Source organism: Peromyscus californicus, unplaced genomic scaffold, assembly GCF_007827085.1.
Source record: "Peromyscus californicus insignis strain IS unplaced genomic scaffold, ASM782708v3 Scaffold_6__1_contigs__length_162567912, whole genome shotgun sequence".
Lineage (NCBI taxonomy): Eukaryota > Metazoa > Chordata > Mammalia > Rodentia > Cricetidae > Peromyscus > Peromyscus californicus.
In genome coordinates, this window is record NW_026294584.1 from 137,749,354 (window position 1) to 137,762,833 (window position 13,480).

Below are 13,480 nucleotides of genomic sequence, written 5' to 3' on the forward strand. Positions count from 1 at the left end.
TTTACCTTAAATCAGGAGACTTGCATGTGGACTGTTATTGCTGCTAGTCCTTGAAAGTGGCCAAGGGAGATATCTGATTCCAGAGAAAGCCTTTCCTGAGGCTGTTCTCCAAATACCTGGAATGTGTATGTCCAGAGAGTGATCAGTCCACACTGTTAGTCCTTCTTAGGGAAAAGTCAATTGGAAAAACTATGAAGGCACACATGATTTTCATAACAGAAGACAGCTGATATATAACAAGCCAAGTAACACCAAAAACTCCTTGGGATTTGGCTTCCTCTGGAGGAATTCCCTGATTCCTCCAGGTAGTGACTTTGCCATAACCAGCTGAGTTTTTATGATAGATTCCTGCGGCCTGCAGCACCTGACGAAGCATATCCTCTTGTTCTTGAGTTGAAAAGAACTGTGTTGCCTCAGCAGGGAAGACATATAAGGGTTAATGTTCCCATGAAGAAGAGAACCAACCCGAGACACTAGGTGTGTGGAGCACGGCTGACTGTAGGGTAACTCAAAAGCAGCACTCAGCGTGAGTGAGGATAGTATATGATATCCAGGCACAGTCTGCCGGAATCTCCATGGAATAATCTAGAGAAAGCAGAACAGCTGGAAGAGGCGGCTGACACCGGAACTCCTCCTTAACCAGAAAAGCAAAGCGAGGAACTTGACACAGCAGAAAAGAAGTCCAGAGTCCATCCCAGGGTGTTAGCTTGGTTTCAGGAGCTCATCACTCCCACGAAGAAGGATCACATTGCAGACGTTGGGAGCCAGAGAGACTTAGAAAATCTGCTCCGATCTTACAGTCGTGCACATTCTACAGAGCTGGAAAGGAGCCGAGGTCAAGGAGCGTCTTAGCATGTGATGCCCAGAACTCGGCTGTCCAGCCAAAGAGGATGCTGTGGCTGCAGGGTTAGCAGTGTTAGCTCATGCTGGCTGCTTCTTCAGAAATCATGTTTGCTCGTGGAAGCACACGAACTCTGCTGCAGAGTGCATGGAGCTCGGGTCTCAGGGCACACTTCTCTATTGCCTAGTTCCTCTTTTCCTTTCCTTCCTGTTTCTTCCCTTCCCTGGTTTCAGTCGGCTGTCCACAGTATTTGCATATCTACATGAACAGCTTTCAAGCTTGGGAGTCTTTATTCTGACTGTGGGGATCGGGCCTCTCTGTCTGTGGCCCGTAGAGTTCCACCCCATGGTTTTAAATTCTCATGTTGTACTCTCAGAGGCTCTTTGCCCACTTAGTGCCTCTGCACCTTCTAGTTGATGGTGGGATAATTATCACCATTCTTATTTCTTGTTTATAAGAAAAAAAATTAAGAATGAAGCAGGTTTTCTGAAGAAAGCAGGTCTCTTCTCAATATGGCTTCACCAAACATTTATACAGATGTGAACTTCAAAACTCAACCTGTTTCCTCAGGCACTATCTCAGACTCATCTTCAGGTAAACCTCCCCCACCTCCAGAACAACGCAACCTCGTTTTCTGGTGGTCTAAGCTAATGGCCAGGTGAAGAAAGGAGTGCTTATGAGCAAGCCTGGGGGATCTTTGCTGCAGGCTGACTGAGTGCTGTGTATGGGAGACCGGAGTCTCAGCTGGTTGAACTGTCTGTGGGGAGGCCTGAAGGGGATGTGGCCTTGTTCCATGGGAAACGAGAAAGTTCATGATACCATTTTACTCTCGCCATTTAGGGAAAGCCTGAATTCTACTGCATATTTTCGATGTATGTAAAACTGTATTTTCTCCATGAAAATAAATTCATGTGATGTAATACTGAAGTTCTTAATTTTCTATTTACTTGACAGCATATTATAACTTTAAGAAATTAGTTTGTGTTTGGGGGTAGTTTTATCTTGAAGGACAGTTTGAGTGTCTCTTTCTTCACTCATCCTGGGGATGGATGCAGGACCACACGCATGCTGCATGTAAGCTCTGTTACTACAGTTACAAGAGCCTATGCTATTTCTTAGAGAATTTTATACTTTAAAACTATTTTTTTTAGCTAGTGTGCAAACCAATATGAAACACATCATATCCCTTGTGTGTACCCCTATCCCTCCCCCACCCTCCTTCCCTGCTCTTGTTCATCCCTTTCCCTTCCTGAAACATTCCTCCTTACGGGTTTCATGTCACACGTTAATATATGTATTTATACATAGTGACCTCCAGATCCAGCAAATGCAAAAGAAGCTGTGATACTTTGTCCCCCCAACTACTCTCTGGTTCTTTCTCCCCCCCTTTTATACCTCTCCCCTTCTTCGTCCCCTTCAACCCAGAAAATGGTTTCTGACCAAGAGAGATAGTAGCTAAAAAGATAACCTTAGGCCATATCCTAAACATGTGAAATATGCTTATACAGACTTCTCTGTTTTTGCATGCTTTAAAGTAACATTGGAAGCAGTTTGGGAGATTATTTGAATATGCAATGAAGTAGTATGTAGCCAAAATAAAGAATGTTAAAGAAGAAAATGTGGTGACAGAAAAATGTTCATGATAGAATGTGAAGGAAAATAACAGGGCAGAAATGAGTGCTTGTGATATGTCAGTCATATGGGGAAATATGCGTACATGTACATACACTTTAAAACTCCATGAAAGGATATATATCTGCACTCACATGTGTCTCTCAAATATCAGTATTAACGAGTTATTGTCACTGGTAGAAAATTGTGCTTCCATTTTCTCCAATGGACAACATTGTTTCTCAGTTTTTGTGTTGTTTCAAGAGTCTGTACTATTAATATTTCGTGGTAGAAAAGAAGAAGATGGGGAAGAGGAAATGACAATTCATTACTGATTTAATTAGTTTGGTTGTTCCTTTAGCTCCTCCAAAGAAGACCACCATTCATAAAAGTAGTCCTGGCTTTCCCATGCTGCTCCTAGCCTCATTGATATTTTTCCTGCTGATGGCAATCTTATCCTCTGTTGCTCTGATCAGTAAGTATGCTGACGGAATAAGCAAGCAATGTCCGTCTTGCACAAAGAGAGACATCCATTAGAAACAGATAATTATCCGTGCTTTTCCCAAGAAACCTGAGACAGAAGCTTTCTCTGGGGAGACAGATGACATTGGGAATTTCCTCTGTTTCAGAATAACTCTTCTGTAAAAGTCATTTATTCTCACTAGAGAAGCAAGTTCATGTTTGTTGGAGTCACAGAGTGAAATCCTGGGGCATCTGTGTTAGGCTCCAGTACTGAGGATGCATCTTTATTTTCTCAGCAACATTTAGAAGCCAGCCCCATTGGACACACAGGCACTCATATTTTGGAATGATAGGATGAGAAGAGATGGACAGAACTATTCCAGGGACAGTGAGTGCTCCAGTGCAACTCCTAATTATTTTGTTCCTGCTCCTGACTATGTGAGATCGAAGCCAATTTAAAAAATAGAGGATTTCTGTATAAGGTTGGTTTTCGGAATTTATTAAAAAATGTAAAGGCATGGCCAGGCATGTTGGCACATGTCTTTAATTTAATCCCAGCATTCAGGAGGCAGAGGCAGGTAGATCTCTGTGAGTTCTAGGCCAGACTGGTCTACATAGTGAGAACTTCTCTAAAAAATAAAAGTGTAAAGTTAGTATATTTTTGTGTATTTTATCTTTCCCCTCAGTAATTAGTTATGTTCATTTACTGTGTGCTAGACAGTGTGTTAGAGGGTCCAGAAAGAACAATAGCCCCTGTTCTTAAAAAATTTAGAGAGTGGTCAAGTGAAGTAACATTTACAAAATTGTGTAAGAAGCGCTGTGCAGGTAGGTTGTAAGTACAGAGGGCTGCGGTAGGCTTGGAGGAGGTGACATCTAGACCTGTGTGGGACAGCAGTGTCCTGGAAGTATGACAGCATGGGAAAATACAGGGAAGACTAAGAAAGTTTGTCTGGAACACATAACACCAAGTGAAGAAGAAATGAAGCCATATGTGGTGAACATAAACAGGACTCAGAATGTGAAAAGTGTTGTGGAGCACTGGAAAAAAGTTTGGGCTGGGCGTAGTGTTGCATGCCTATAATAATCTTAGCACTTGGGAAACTGAGGCAGCAGGATTGCAAATTCTAGGTCAACCTGGACTGCATAGTATGTTCAAGGTTAGTCTGGGCTATGCTGTAAGACCCTGTCTCCAAAACAAAAAAGGATTTGGATTTTTCCATTAAACTTCCTTTCTTCCTTCCTTCCTTTTCTTCTCCTTTTTTGTCTTGTTTTTTTGAGACAGGGTTTTTCTGCATAGCCCTGGTTGTCCTAGAACTCACTCTGTAGACAAGGCTGGCCTTGAACTCAGAGATCTGTCTGTCTCTGCCTCCCAAGTACTGGGATTAAAGGTGTGCGCCACCACCGCCACCTGGCTATTAAACATTTTTTCTGTTGCTTCTTAACAAACAGTTCTAAAGTTTCACAGATTAAAACAGCTGTTTGTTTGTTTCATGCTTTTGTGGCTTGGCAGGTTATATTGACATCAGCCAGGAGGTTCCTTCAGCTCTCTTGAACTCAGCCATCCACATACATGTAGCCAGGCATATGCAGCATAGCTTCTGAGGAAGAGACTGTCACCTGGAATTACAAGAGCAATATGGCCCCAGTTCTCTCATTCATCAGGATAGCCCATCTTTGTTCATGGGACAACTTAGACACAGAGATGGAGAGTGAGAGTTAGTCATGCCCCTCCAAGTCTCAACTTGGAAATAGCCAGAGCTGCTTTTGAATGATTGGTTGGTAAGATGAAGCATGGATATAGGAATATTGAAAATTGTTTGCATTTTTCTAGTGTGTCACAGTCAGGAGAAGAATTTTAGGCAGGGAGTTGAAACTGTCAGATTAGACATGCAGAAGTGTGCAGTCAGAGCTGCATGAAAATGGAATAGAGTGTAGCTAGAGTTTTCCTGCCTGGCCCACAGTCAGGGCAAATCTCTCTCACCTGCCAGTCCCACAGCTGCTCAGACCCAACCAAGTAAACACAGAAACTTATATTGCTTACAAACTGTATGGCCATGGCAGGCTTCTTGCTAACTGTTCTTATATCTTAAACTAATCCATCTCTATAAATCTATACCTTGCCACGTGGCTCATGGCTTACCGGCATCTTCACATGCTGTTTGTCATCCTGGCGGCTGGCACTGTCTCAGCCTTCCACTTCCCAGCTTTATTCTCCTCCTTGTCCCGTCTATACTTCGTGCCTGGCCACTGGCCAATCAGTGATTTATTTATTGACCAATCAGCAACACATTTGACATACAGACCATTCCACAGCAATAGAGAAAACCAGAAGTAAAGAGACAAGCTAGAAAACGGTGACCAGAGCCTGACCCAAGGACAGTCCTTGGAGAATGGTAACGGCGATAGTGCCCAGGAGGAAGAGGCTTGATGAACTGGGGATTACGGGACCCGGAAGTGAAGTCGCTCCAACACCTGGACTCACTAGACTCAGCCATGATGAAGGTGTTCACATAGGTAGATAATACAGGGCGAGGTGCGGGTTTAGGATAGAAGATGTTGATTTGGTTTTTGAGTGTGTTGAGTTTATCTTCAAGTGCCATGTTTAGTGAGCACACACTTGTCTGGGTGTCAGGAGGAAGGTCTGAGGTTTTCCAGTCCTTCCCATTTAGGTAGCAGGTGAGACCTTGGGATACATGCCATCAGTTGGGAGGAAGAAAGTCTGAGAAGGAAGGAAAATTATGGACAGCTGGGAGTGTTGCATTTCTAAAGGGGTGGCCGGAGGGAGAGGGGATTATAAAAGACAGTAAGAAATGACAGCAAGAAAGGTGAGACAAAACAGAGCAGTGTCCTAAGAGCTGAGGAGGGAGAGGGCTGGGGTCAAGGCCAACAGCAAGCTGGACAATGACTGCCCTGGATAGTATTGATAATCTATTTCATTGATTTAAAAAAATCACTGTCCCACTTTGTATCCTAGACTGGATTTGAACTACGTACATAGTCCAGAATGGCCTGGGATTTGCAATCCTCCTGTCTCTACCTCCCCGGTTTTTGGATTTTAGGTAGGCACCATCATGCTTGGCTCAAGGATGGTTTTAGTGAAATGGCAGAAGCAACAGCCAGGATGTGGGGGGTCAAGGAGCAAATAGGGTCTAATGGAGAAAGAGAAAAGCCCCAATTCTAAACAGATGGCTCAAGTTAAAAAAAAATCATGTTCCTTACAAATCAGACAAAAAGTATTTCCTTCCTTTTTATTTTTAAAAGATATTTCTATTAATTGAGAGTTTCATACAATGTATTCTGATCATATTCACCCACATTCTTTCCTGTAATTCCTCCCTGATCAACCCTCAGCTTCCTAGCTCCCCGATTTGTGTCTGGGAGTTAGTTATGAATTGGGATTACCATGCCAGTTTGGTTCATTAACTAGGAGCCAGGTGTGAGGGTTCAGGCCCAGTTCTCTGGAGGGGAGGTGGGAAATTGTGAGTGTGAGATGAGTCTCAGCTACACAGCTAGACATCGCCTCAAAGAAACAAATGCCAGGCAGTGGTGGTGCACACTTTCAATCTCAGTACTCGGGAGGCGGAGGCAGGTGGATCTCTGTGAGTTCGAAGCCAGTCTGGTCTACAAAGCGGATTCCAGGACAGCTAGGGCTATTACATAGAGAAACTGTCTCAAAAAAGCAAGCAAGCAAGCAAGCAACCAACCAACCATTCAAAAAGTGTGTGTGTGTGTGTGTGTGTGTGTGTGTGTGTGTGTGTGTGTGTGTGTAGGAAGACATGAGTAAAGACTAAAATTGTAATGCTACCAGGAAAATGAATACCTTTTATTCTTTTCCCCCAGTTTTGTTCCAAATGTATTCTGATCTCCTTGAAGAAAAAAATACTATGAAACAACTGAATCACACAAAATTGGATTGTATGAAAGACCATGTATCTATGGAAGGTAAAACTTAATGTGCCTTGAATCTAGTTGTCAAATGCTGAGTGTAAGCACCCTACCTAAGTATTTCCAGGATATGCTAAGATGTGGAATAGTAACCATTAGACCTAGCAACACAAGATTTTGAAATTTGCGTGCATATGAGATTTGTATCTGCATGTACCTGAAAACATTTATTCTGTATTATAATTTGATACTTTGGTGTTTTCTGTCTTTGTGCTTTGGGGCCACTTCCCATTGGTCCTTCTGCCCTTTTGACGTATCTCTTTCAACAATTTGTTTGCTTCCTTACTTCTGGGATTTAGTAAGGCTCTGTCCTAGACCCATGATGGATAGTCTCTGTCTCCATCCCCATCTCAGCTATTTCACGGGGCAGCCCTGGATTCTTTTATTGAAGAATAGTGTCCTACAAGTTTTGACATTTTGTATTTTCATTTTTGTTCAGGTCAATTTTATTTTGAGATAAAGTCCCATGCAGCCTGGCTGGCCTCAGATTCATTATGTAGCTGAAGATGACATTAAACTTTGGATCCTCCTGCCTCCACCTCTCTGTCCTGGGATCATAAGTGCTCACTACCACATTTGGTTTTACAGAGTGCAAACCTGGTGCTTCTTGCTCATTAGGCAAAAACTCTAACTGAGCCTCAGTCCCAGCCCCAGTCAAATACGTTTTAAAAATAGCCCTTAATGTTTTGACACCTATATTATTTAGAAGTGTATTAATCAGTTCTAGGTTTTCAGTGTTTTATTTACTGGCTTATGATTTATTTTCATCATGTTGGGAAGTGCCTTTTTATTCTCCTCCTGTTTTTAGTGGTGTCTCTATCTCCGAGTGCCTCATTTCTCCTTTCCCATGTATCAGTTTACACTTCACATATCTTGGCCCTGTGCTATCTTCTATATACACATTTGGGATCATGATATGAGGCTGTATTTTTTTCTGTGTATTTCACTTTTGTTAAGTTTCATTTTGTTAAGTTTTATTATTTTATTTGACAATTTGTCTGTCCCCTCCATTCTGTTACTGGCCCCATCTATTGTTCCTCTGAAAAGGGTATTGCAGATTTTCAAGTAAAAATAATTCCATTTTGATTCTTACTATATCTGCTTCTTTGCTGGTTTTTGTTTTTTCCAAGATGTCTGTATATTCTCACTGAAGCATTTAAAATGATGTCTTTGATTTTTTGAGATTATGATTACATAACTTCCCCCCCTTCCCTTCCTCCATCCAAACCTTCCCATATGCTCCTTTTGCTCTTTCAAATTCATGGCCTCTTTTTAAAAAATTAATTGCTACATATGTACATGCATATGTGTATATTATATACATATATACATCTATCTATCTCTCGTCTATTTATCTATCTCCTATCTCTCTCTCTTTCTCTCATCTATCCATCTATCTATTCCCAAAGGCTCTCCTTGAAGAAAAAAATAAGTAAGTACAGTGTAGAAGTAACTATCTTATTAAATAAGAAACACAGAGCCAATGCAGAGATGAAAGCCCAAGAGGTCAGAGCTAAGAGCCTTACCCTTCACTGCTGCAGCTATCCTTTTCAGCCAAGAGACCTACTTCCTGTGTGTTTGTCTTTAGACTTTCTGTTCTGCCTTCTCATTGGTTGTAAACCCAACCACATGATCGCCTCGTCACTGCCTGTCTGTACAGACCTCCAGGTCTTCTATGGTTGGTATTGAGATTAAAAGCGTGTGTCTCCATGCTGCCTGTATCCTTGAACACACAGAGATCTACCGAGCTTTGCCTCCCAAGAGCTGGGATTAAAGGCGTGCGCCACCACCGCCATGCTCTTGCTATGGCTCTAATAGCTCTGACCCCCCGGCAACTTTATTTATTAACATACAAATAAAATCACATTTCAGTACAAATAAAATACCACCATAGTACAGCCTGCTCATTGTGTAGAATGTTAATTGCATGTATGTTTTCAGAGCTGACCATTTGATACTGGATAACCAGAGGGCGTGCTCTTCCTTGAGGAAGACTGTTTCTCCCATTCTCAGCATCCCTTAGTTGCCTGTCGTTCTTTGTGTAGGGCTGGGGCCTTGTAGACTCCCTGTCTCACACCCAGTCTAGGTGGGCATGTCTATTGTTGTCCTTGTTCAGCTCATGTTTAGGCAGTCATGTTGGTGAGACTTTCTGGGTGTAGCTTCTGACATTCCTAGGAGACACAATCTCAGAGTAAACTCCTGTTCCTCTCTGTCTTACACTCTTTCCACCCTCTCTTATTGAAAGGATCCCTGAACCTTAGGTGCTGGAGTTGTTTTGTAGATGTCCCCTGGGACTGGGCTCCATGACTCTGTACTTTGATTGGTTGTGGTTTTCTGTAATGGTCTGTGTCTGTTGCAAAGAGAAGTCTCCTTGATGAGAGGTGAGGACTGCACTTACCTGTGGTGTAAGGACAAATATTCAGGATGTAGTTAGGGATCTTGCAGGTTTAATAACATGGTAGTTGTAGGTTTTTCTCCGACATTTATGACTTCACTAGCCCTGGGTAGTTGGTTGGATTTCTAGTACCAGGCATGCTTTCCCTCTTGTTGAGTGGGTATTAAATCTAATTAGAGAGCTGTTAGTTACAAGGTTACAAGGTATGCAGGCCACTATTGCACCCTGAGGGTTATCCTGCTTTTATCATGGTTGGCTTTAAAGCTTGCTCAGAAAATTCTAACATCTTTGCTATCTTGCTTCTTCGTCAAATATTCTTTCACATTTTCATGCAAATATAATGTTCTTTGATCAAAGCCCCCCATTATCCTCTTTTTATCCCCTCCCCTTTATCACCATTCCTCTTACTTTCATGTCTCGCTTTCTGCGACTCACTGCATTTAGGGAGGACGTCCTGCATGAGCATGGTTAGGGATTCGTTACTTGAGTGAGAACAATGTATCCATGGCTACATCACTGAAGAGCACGACTTCCTCATTCTGCAGTCTTTCACTCTAGGAAGGGGAGGTGAAGGGCTCAGTCTCATGTGGCTCACCATCACTGTGAGTCTGTAATGTGCAACAACCATGTCATGTCCAGAGGACAGCACTCCTTCCTATCCTCTGGCTCTTAAATTATTTCTGCTCCATCTTCCTTGATGTTCCCAGAGTCTTGGAGGGGTGTTTACCTTGCTTCTTGGCATCTATTACCTCTTGTTTTGTTTTGTTTTAAGTTTGAAATTTTTTTGGTTCCTTGGTATGATGAGTTACTTTCTTCTGAGCCCTGGGTGTATTTTTGTATTATGAAATATTGAATCTATGTACTTTGTACTTACATTTCCTTCCTTCCAATAAAGACAAAGTCTGGAACTGTTGCCCAAAGAATTGGAAGCCATTTAGTTCACAATGCTACTTCATTTCCACTGACGCGGCATCTTGGAGTGAGAGTCAGGAGAAGTGCTCCAGCATGGGTGCTCATCTGATGGTGATCCACAGCCAGGAAGAGCAGGTGCATTCTGGGAGAGAGTGGGGCCTGGTCCCGCCCTGCTATCTGCCTCTTTTTACTAAGAGGGAGTTGTCTTGACATGGGTGTTGCTGAAGTGGCAGAAGGCTTTCCATCAGGAAGCCGGGAAGGTTTCTTCAGCCTTGGCATTCTACACCTTGTCCCCGCTTCAGTGAAGCTGAACAACCCACAAGGAACCATGGCAACAGAAATGCAACATCTGTGGGTGGAGAGAAGGGTGAAATGTTTCTGCTTGAAAGAGCAGGGTGTGATTTCAGCAGAGCTGAGTAGGAAAAGAGGATCAAATCAGGAGAGTCACAGCCAATCATCAGAAATGAAATATCTGAGGTTGTGAATGGAGAATGATTAAGTCTGCTAAATTCTCTTATTCACAACTTTCAAGAATGGTATTGGGGAAGAAAAGAGGGGAGTGAGTCTGAGATGAGAATTCATTATGATCACAGACAGAGATTGTTTCCAATGTCATGGAAATCAGGCCTCTGAGTGATGGCTTTGTGTCCTGGTCAGCTGGAGAAGATGGCACTCCTGGGTGTGGGGGTGGCTCTTCTATTCCTTGATCCTTTCTTTGTCTTCTCATCTCAGTGTGACCAGAAGAAAGTCAATCAAAGTATCACAGTGTACCACTAAAATGTATAATTAATGTGTATTAATCTGTAATTTTAGAATTATTTAATGGGCTAGAGAGATGAACTAGGATTTGATTATTATGTATTTCTATAGGTCCATTGTATTGAACATTGTAATGATGTGTAGTTAAAACAATTTTTAAAAGATCTTATAAAAATTCTATAACAGAAAAAGAATCACTCCATCTAGGCTGAATGCTGTATCTTTCTTTCTTCTTAGGATTTCATCACCAAGATCCTGAATTCTAATGCTGCTTATTATATTGGGCTTTCGGATCCAGGTCACCAACAGTGGCGATGGGTTGATCAGACACCATACAATGAAAATTCTACGTGAGTTTAGAGTTACCTAGAGGAGTCCTGGGTCCTGTAGCATGAGAAGACTTTAGGGTGTTCCAGCTGTTGGTTATGAAACTAAAAGAGCTCACTCCTGGTGTGAGTGCTGGGGATGGAGTTACTTTATCCCCATTTCCTTATCAAGGCGTCCTGTGAGACACATGTTACTGATACTCCAGGAGAGATGAGGAAATTGAGTTTGAAGAGTGTAGGATAAGTACCCAGGGCAGTCAACCATGGGCTTACATCATGGTGGGTTTCATTATGCTTCCCGTCTCTCTATGTATTAAAAATAGATTTTAATTTATTTTTATTTGTGTGTCTCTCTGTGAGTGTGTGCCATGTGTATGTGGGTGCCTATGGAGCTCATAAGAGGGTGATGGATCCCCTGGAGCTGGGGTTGCAGGTGGTGTGACTGTGCAAATATGTGTGCTGGGAATAGAATTCTCCCATTTTCTGGAAAGGCAGCAAACACTCTTAATGTCTGAGCTATCTCTCCAGTTTTCATTAATATAGTTATAATAAAAATTAATGTCAAGACCATAACTGATTATTTCTCATAAATCAAAAGCCCACATTCTGATATTGTTGTGTGTTATATTAATGTAATTATTAAAAACTCTAATGTCTTAGTATGTTCCCACATTCTATCCAGATTTCTGTTGTGAGAAACAGGTAGTGATGCTACTGTCCTTCTCAGTCTTCAGAGGAGACAGGTGGGAATCCAGGATAGTAAGTTACTTGTCCTAGATGACAGAAATAAGTGGATTATCTAGGTCTTTTAAGTAGTTCTCCAGTCTCTAAAATAAGACAGTTATAAAATGGAAAAAAGACTTTAATAAAACACAAGAATGAGAGACCTTTCAGCATATAAGCACATGGAATGACAGTCCCAGGTACCAAGATCTAGGTATGAAGTAGAATGAAGTAGCCTCTGGGATGTGTTCTAGGAGAACAGTTAGGTAACAAGCTGAGAGAATATTGAGTGCAGTGGCCCTGTTTCCAGGGACATGTCAGACATGGGTGGTGGAGAACGGTTGATTTGTACACACCTGAATCTGATTTCCACAAATTCCCACCGCATCCTCAGGCTTACTTACTCTTGTTTTCTCTTTCCCAGCATCACTGTGGGAAACACCCTGATGCTCTTTCCTCCCTTCCAGGTTCTGGCACCCAGGTGACCCCAACAGTGACAACGAACAATGTGTTATAATAAATCATCCATATTCTAGTTGGGGCTGGAATGACGTCCCTTGCAGTGGTAAGCAGAAGTCAGTTTGTCAGATGAAGAAAATATACTTATGAATCAAGCATTCTCCATGGACATGGATTGCATTTTTATCCAGCATTACACAGACACCTGCAAAGATCTTCTTGTGGAAGAGATGTCCATAGAAATTTAGGTAGGCAGCCAACAGTTATCCATATGATAATACTGGTTTACATATATACTAATTTATTCATCCTTTACTCTTTATATAATGAGAATTTCCCATATACCAGAGACTCTACAGGATCCCTTTGTGCATATGTAGAAGCACTCCAGCTTCTCTGTCCATCCTTAGATTCATAAAGTCTCATTTGATGATAGAATTGTATGGTGTGGTTCCTCTAGCCATTTTCCCTGTCTCTTTGTTCCTCTGTCTTTGGATTTATTGATGTATACTTGACAAATAAATCATGTATATTTACATTACTTCGTCTTGACTTGATATGGAAATGTATTGGGCAATGACTACCACAATCAGATTAACAACACCCTCTATTACCTAACATTGTTGTCTGTTTTGTGTGTGTGTGGTGTTAGAACATTTAAGATCTTCTTTAGCAAATTCAGACAGACAGGATGACATTGTTACCTATTGTCACTTTGATCCTCAGTGCTTACTCACACTTTCTCTGGCAGTTTGTGCCCTTCCATCAGCATTTTCTCATGTACCCCAATACCTGCACTACCAGGAACCATTCAGGAACTTGGTCCCCATGGCTAATGTGTCAGGTGCTGTGGGTGCTGTGAGGCTGATGTAGGAGTCTAATGGTGGCTGATCCTGGGCTGGATGACCTTCCTCAACAGCCTCTGCCCTGTGGATGGACACTGAGCAGACCCCCATGTCCCATGGAAGCCTGTATGTCACTTAACACTTTGGAAGCCTTTTCAAATTCTTATCATGAATATTTTGAAACAGAATTTGAGGGATGGTG

The 13,480-nt window shown here is 42.1% G+C and overlaps 1 protein-coding gene across 2 annotated transcripts; it reads left to right on the plus strand.

Moving 5' to 3' along the window:
• Positions 1–1,134: 1,134 nt before the first annotated feature.
• LOC128099446 (C-type lectin domain family 4 member A-like) lies at positions 1,135–12,974 on the plus strand. Of its 2 annotated transcripts, none has more exons than XM_052721370.1 (6): positions 1,135–1,435; positions 2,814–2,927; positions 6,755–6,856; positions 10,150–10,301; positions 11,163–11,275; positions 12,442–12,974. In XM_052721370.1, the coding sequence occupies exons 1-6, from the start codon at positions 1,354–1,356 to the stop codon at positions 12,581–12,583; spliced, it is 705 nt and encodes a 234-aa protein (XP_052577330.1). In that variant the 5' UTR covers positions 1,135–1,353; the 3' UTR covers positions 12,584–12,974. The 2 variants fall into 2 exon arrangements, with proteins under 2 accessions (XP_052577330.1, XP_052577331.1); XM_052721371.1 differs by having other exon boundaries at positions 10,156–10,301.
• Positions 12,975–13,480: the final 506 nt, after the last annotated feature.

Coding starts and splice junctions, on each gene's coding strand:
- LOC128099446 (XM_052721370.1), top strand. CDS start 1,354: ATGGCTTCACCAAACATTTATACAGATGTGAACTTCAAAACTCAACCT. Junction 6,857..10,149: donor AGACCATGTATCTATGGAAG/GTAAAACTTAAT, acceptor CTTCCAATAAAG/ACAAAGTCTGGAACTGTTGC. Junction 11,276..12,441: donor CCATACAATGAAAATTCTAC/GTGAGTTTAGAG, acceptor CCTCCCTTCCAG/GTTCTGGCACCCAGGTGACC.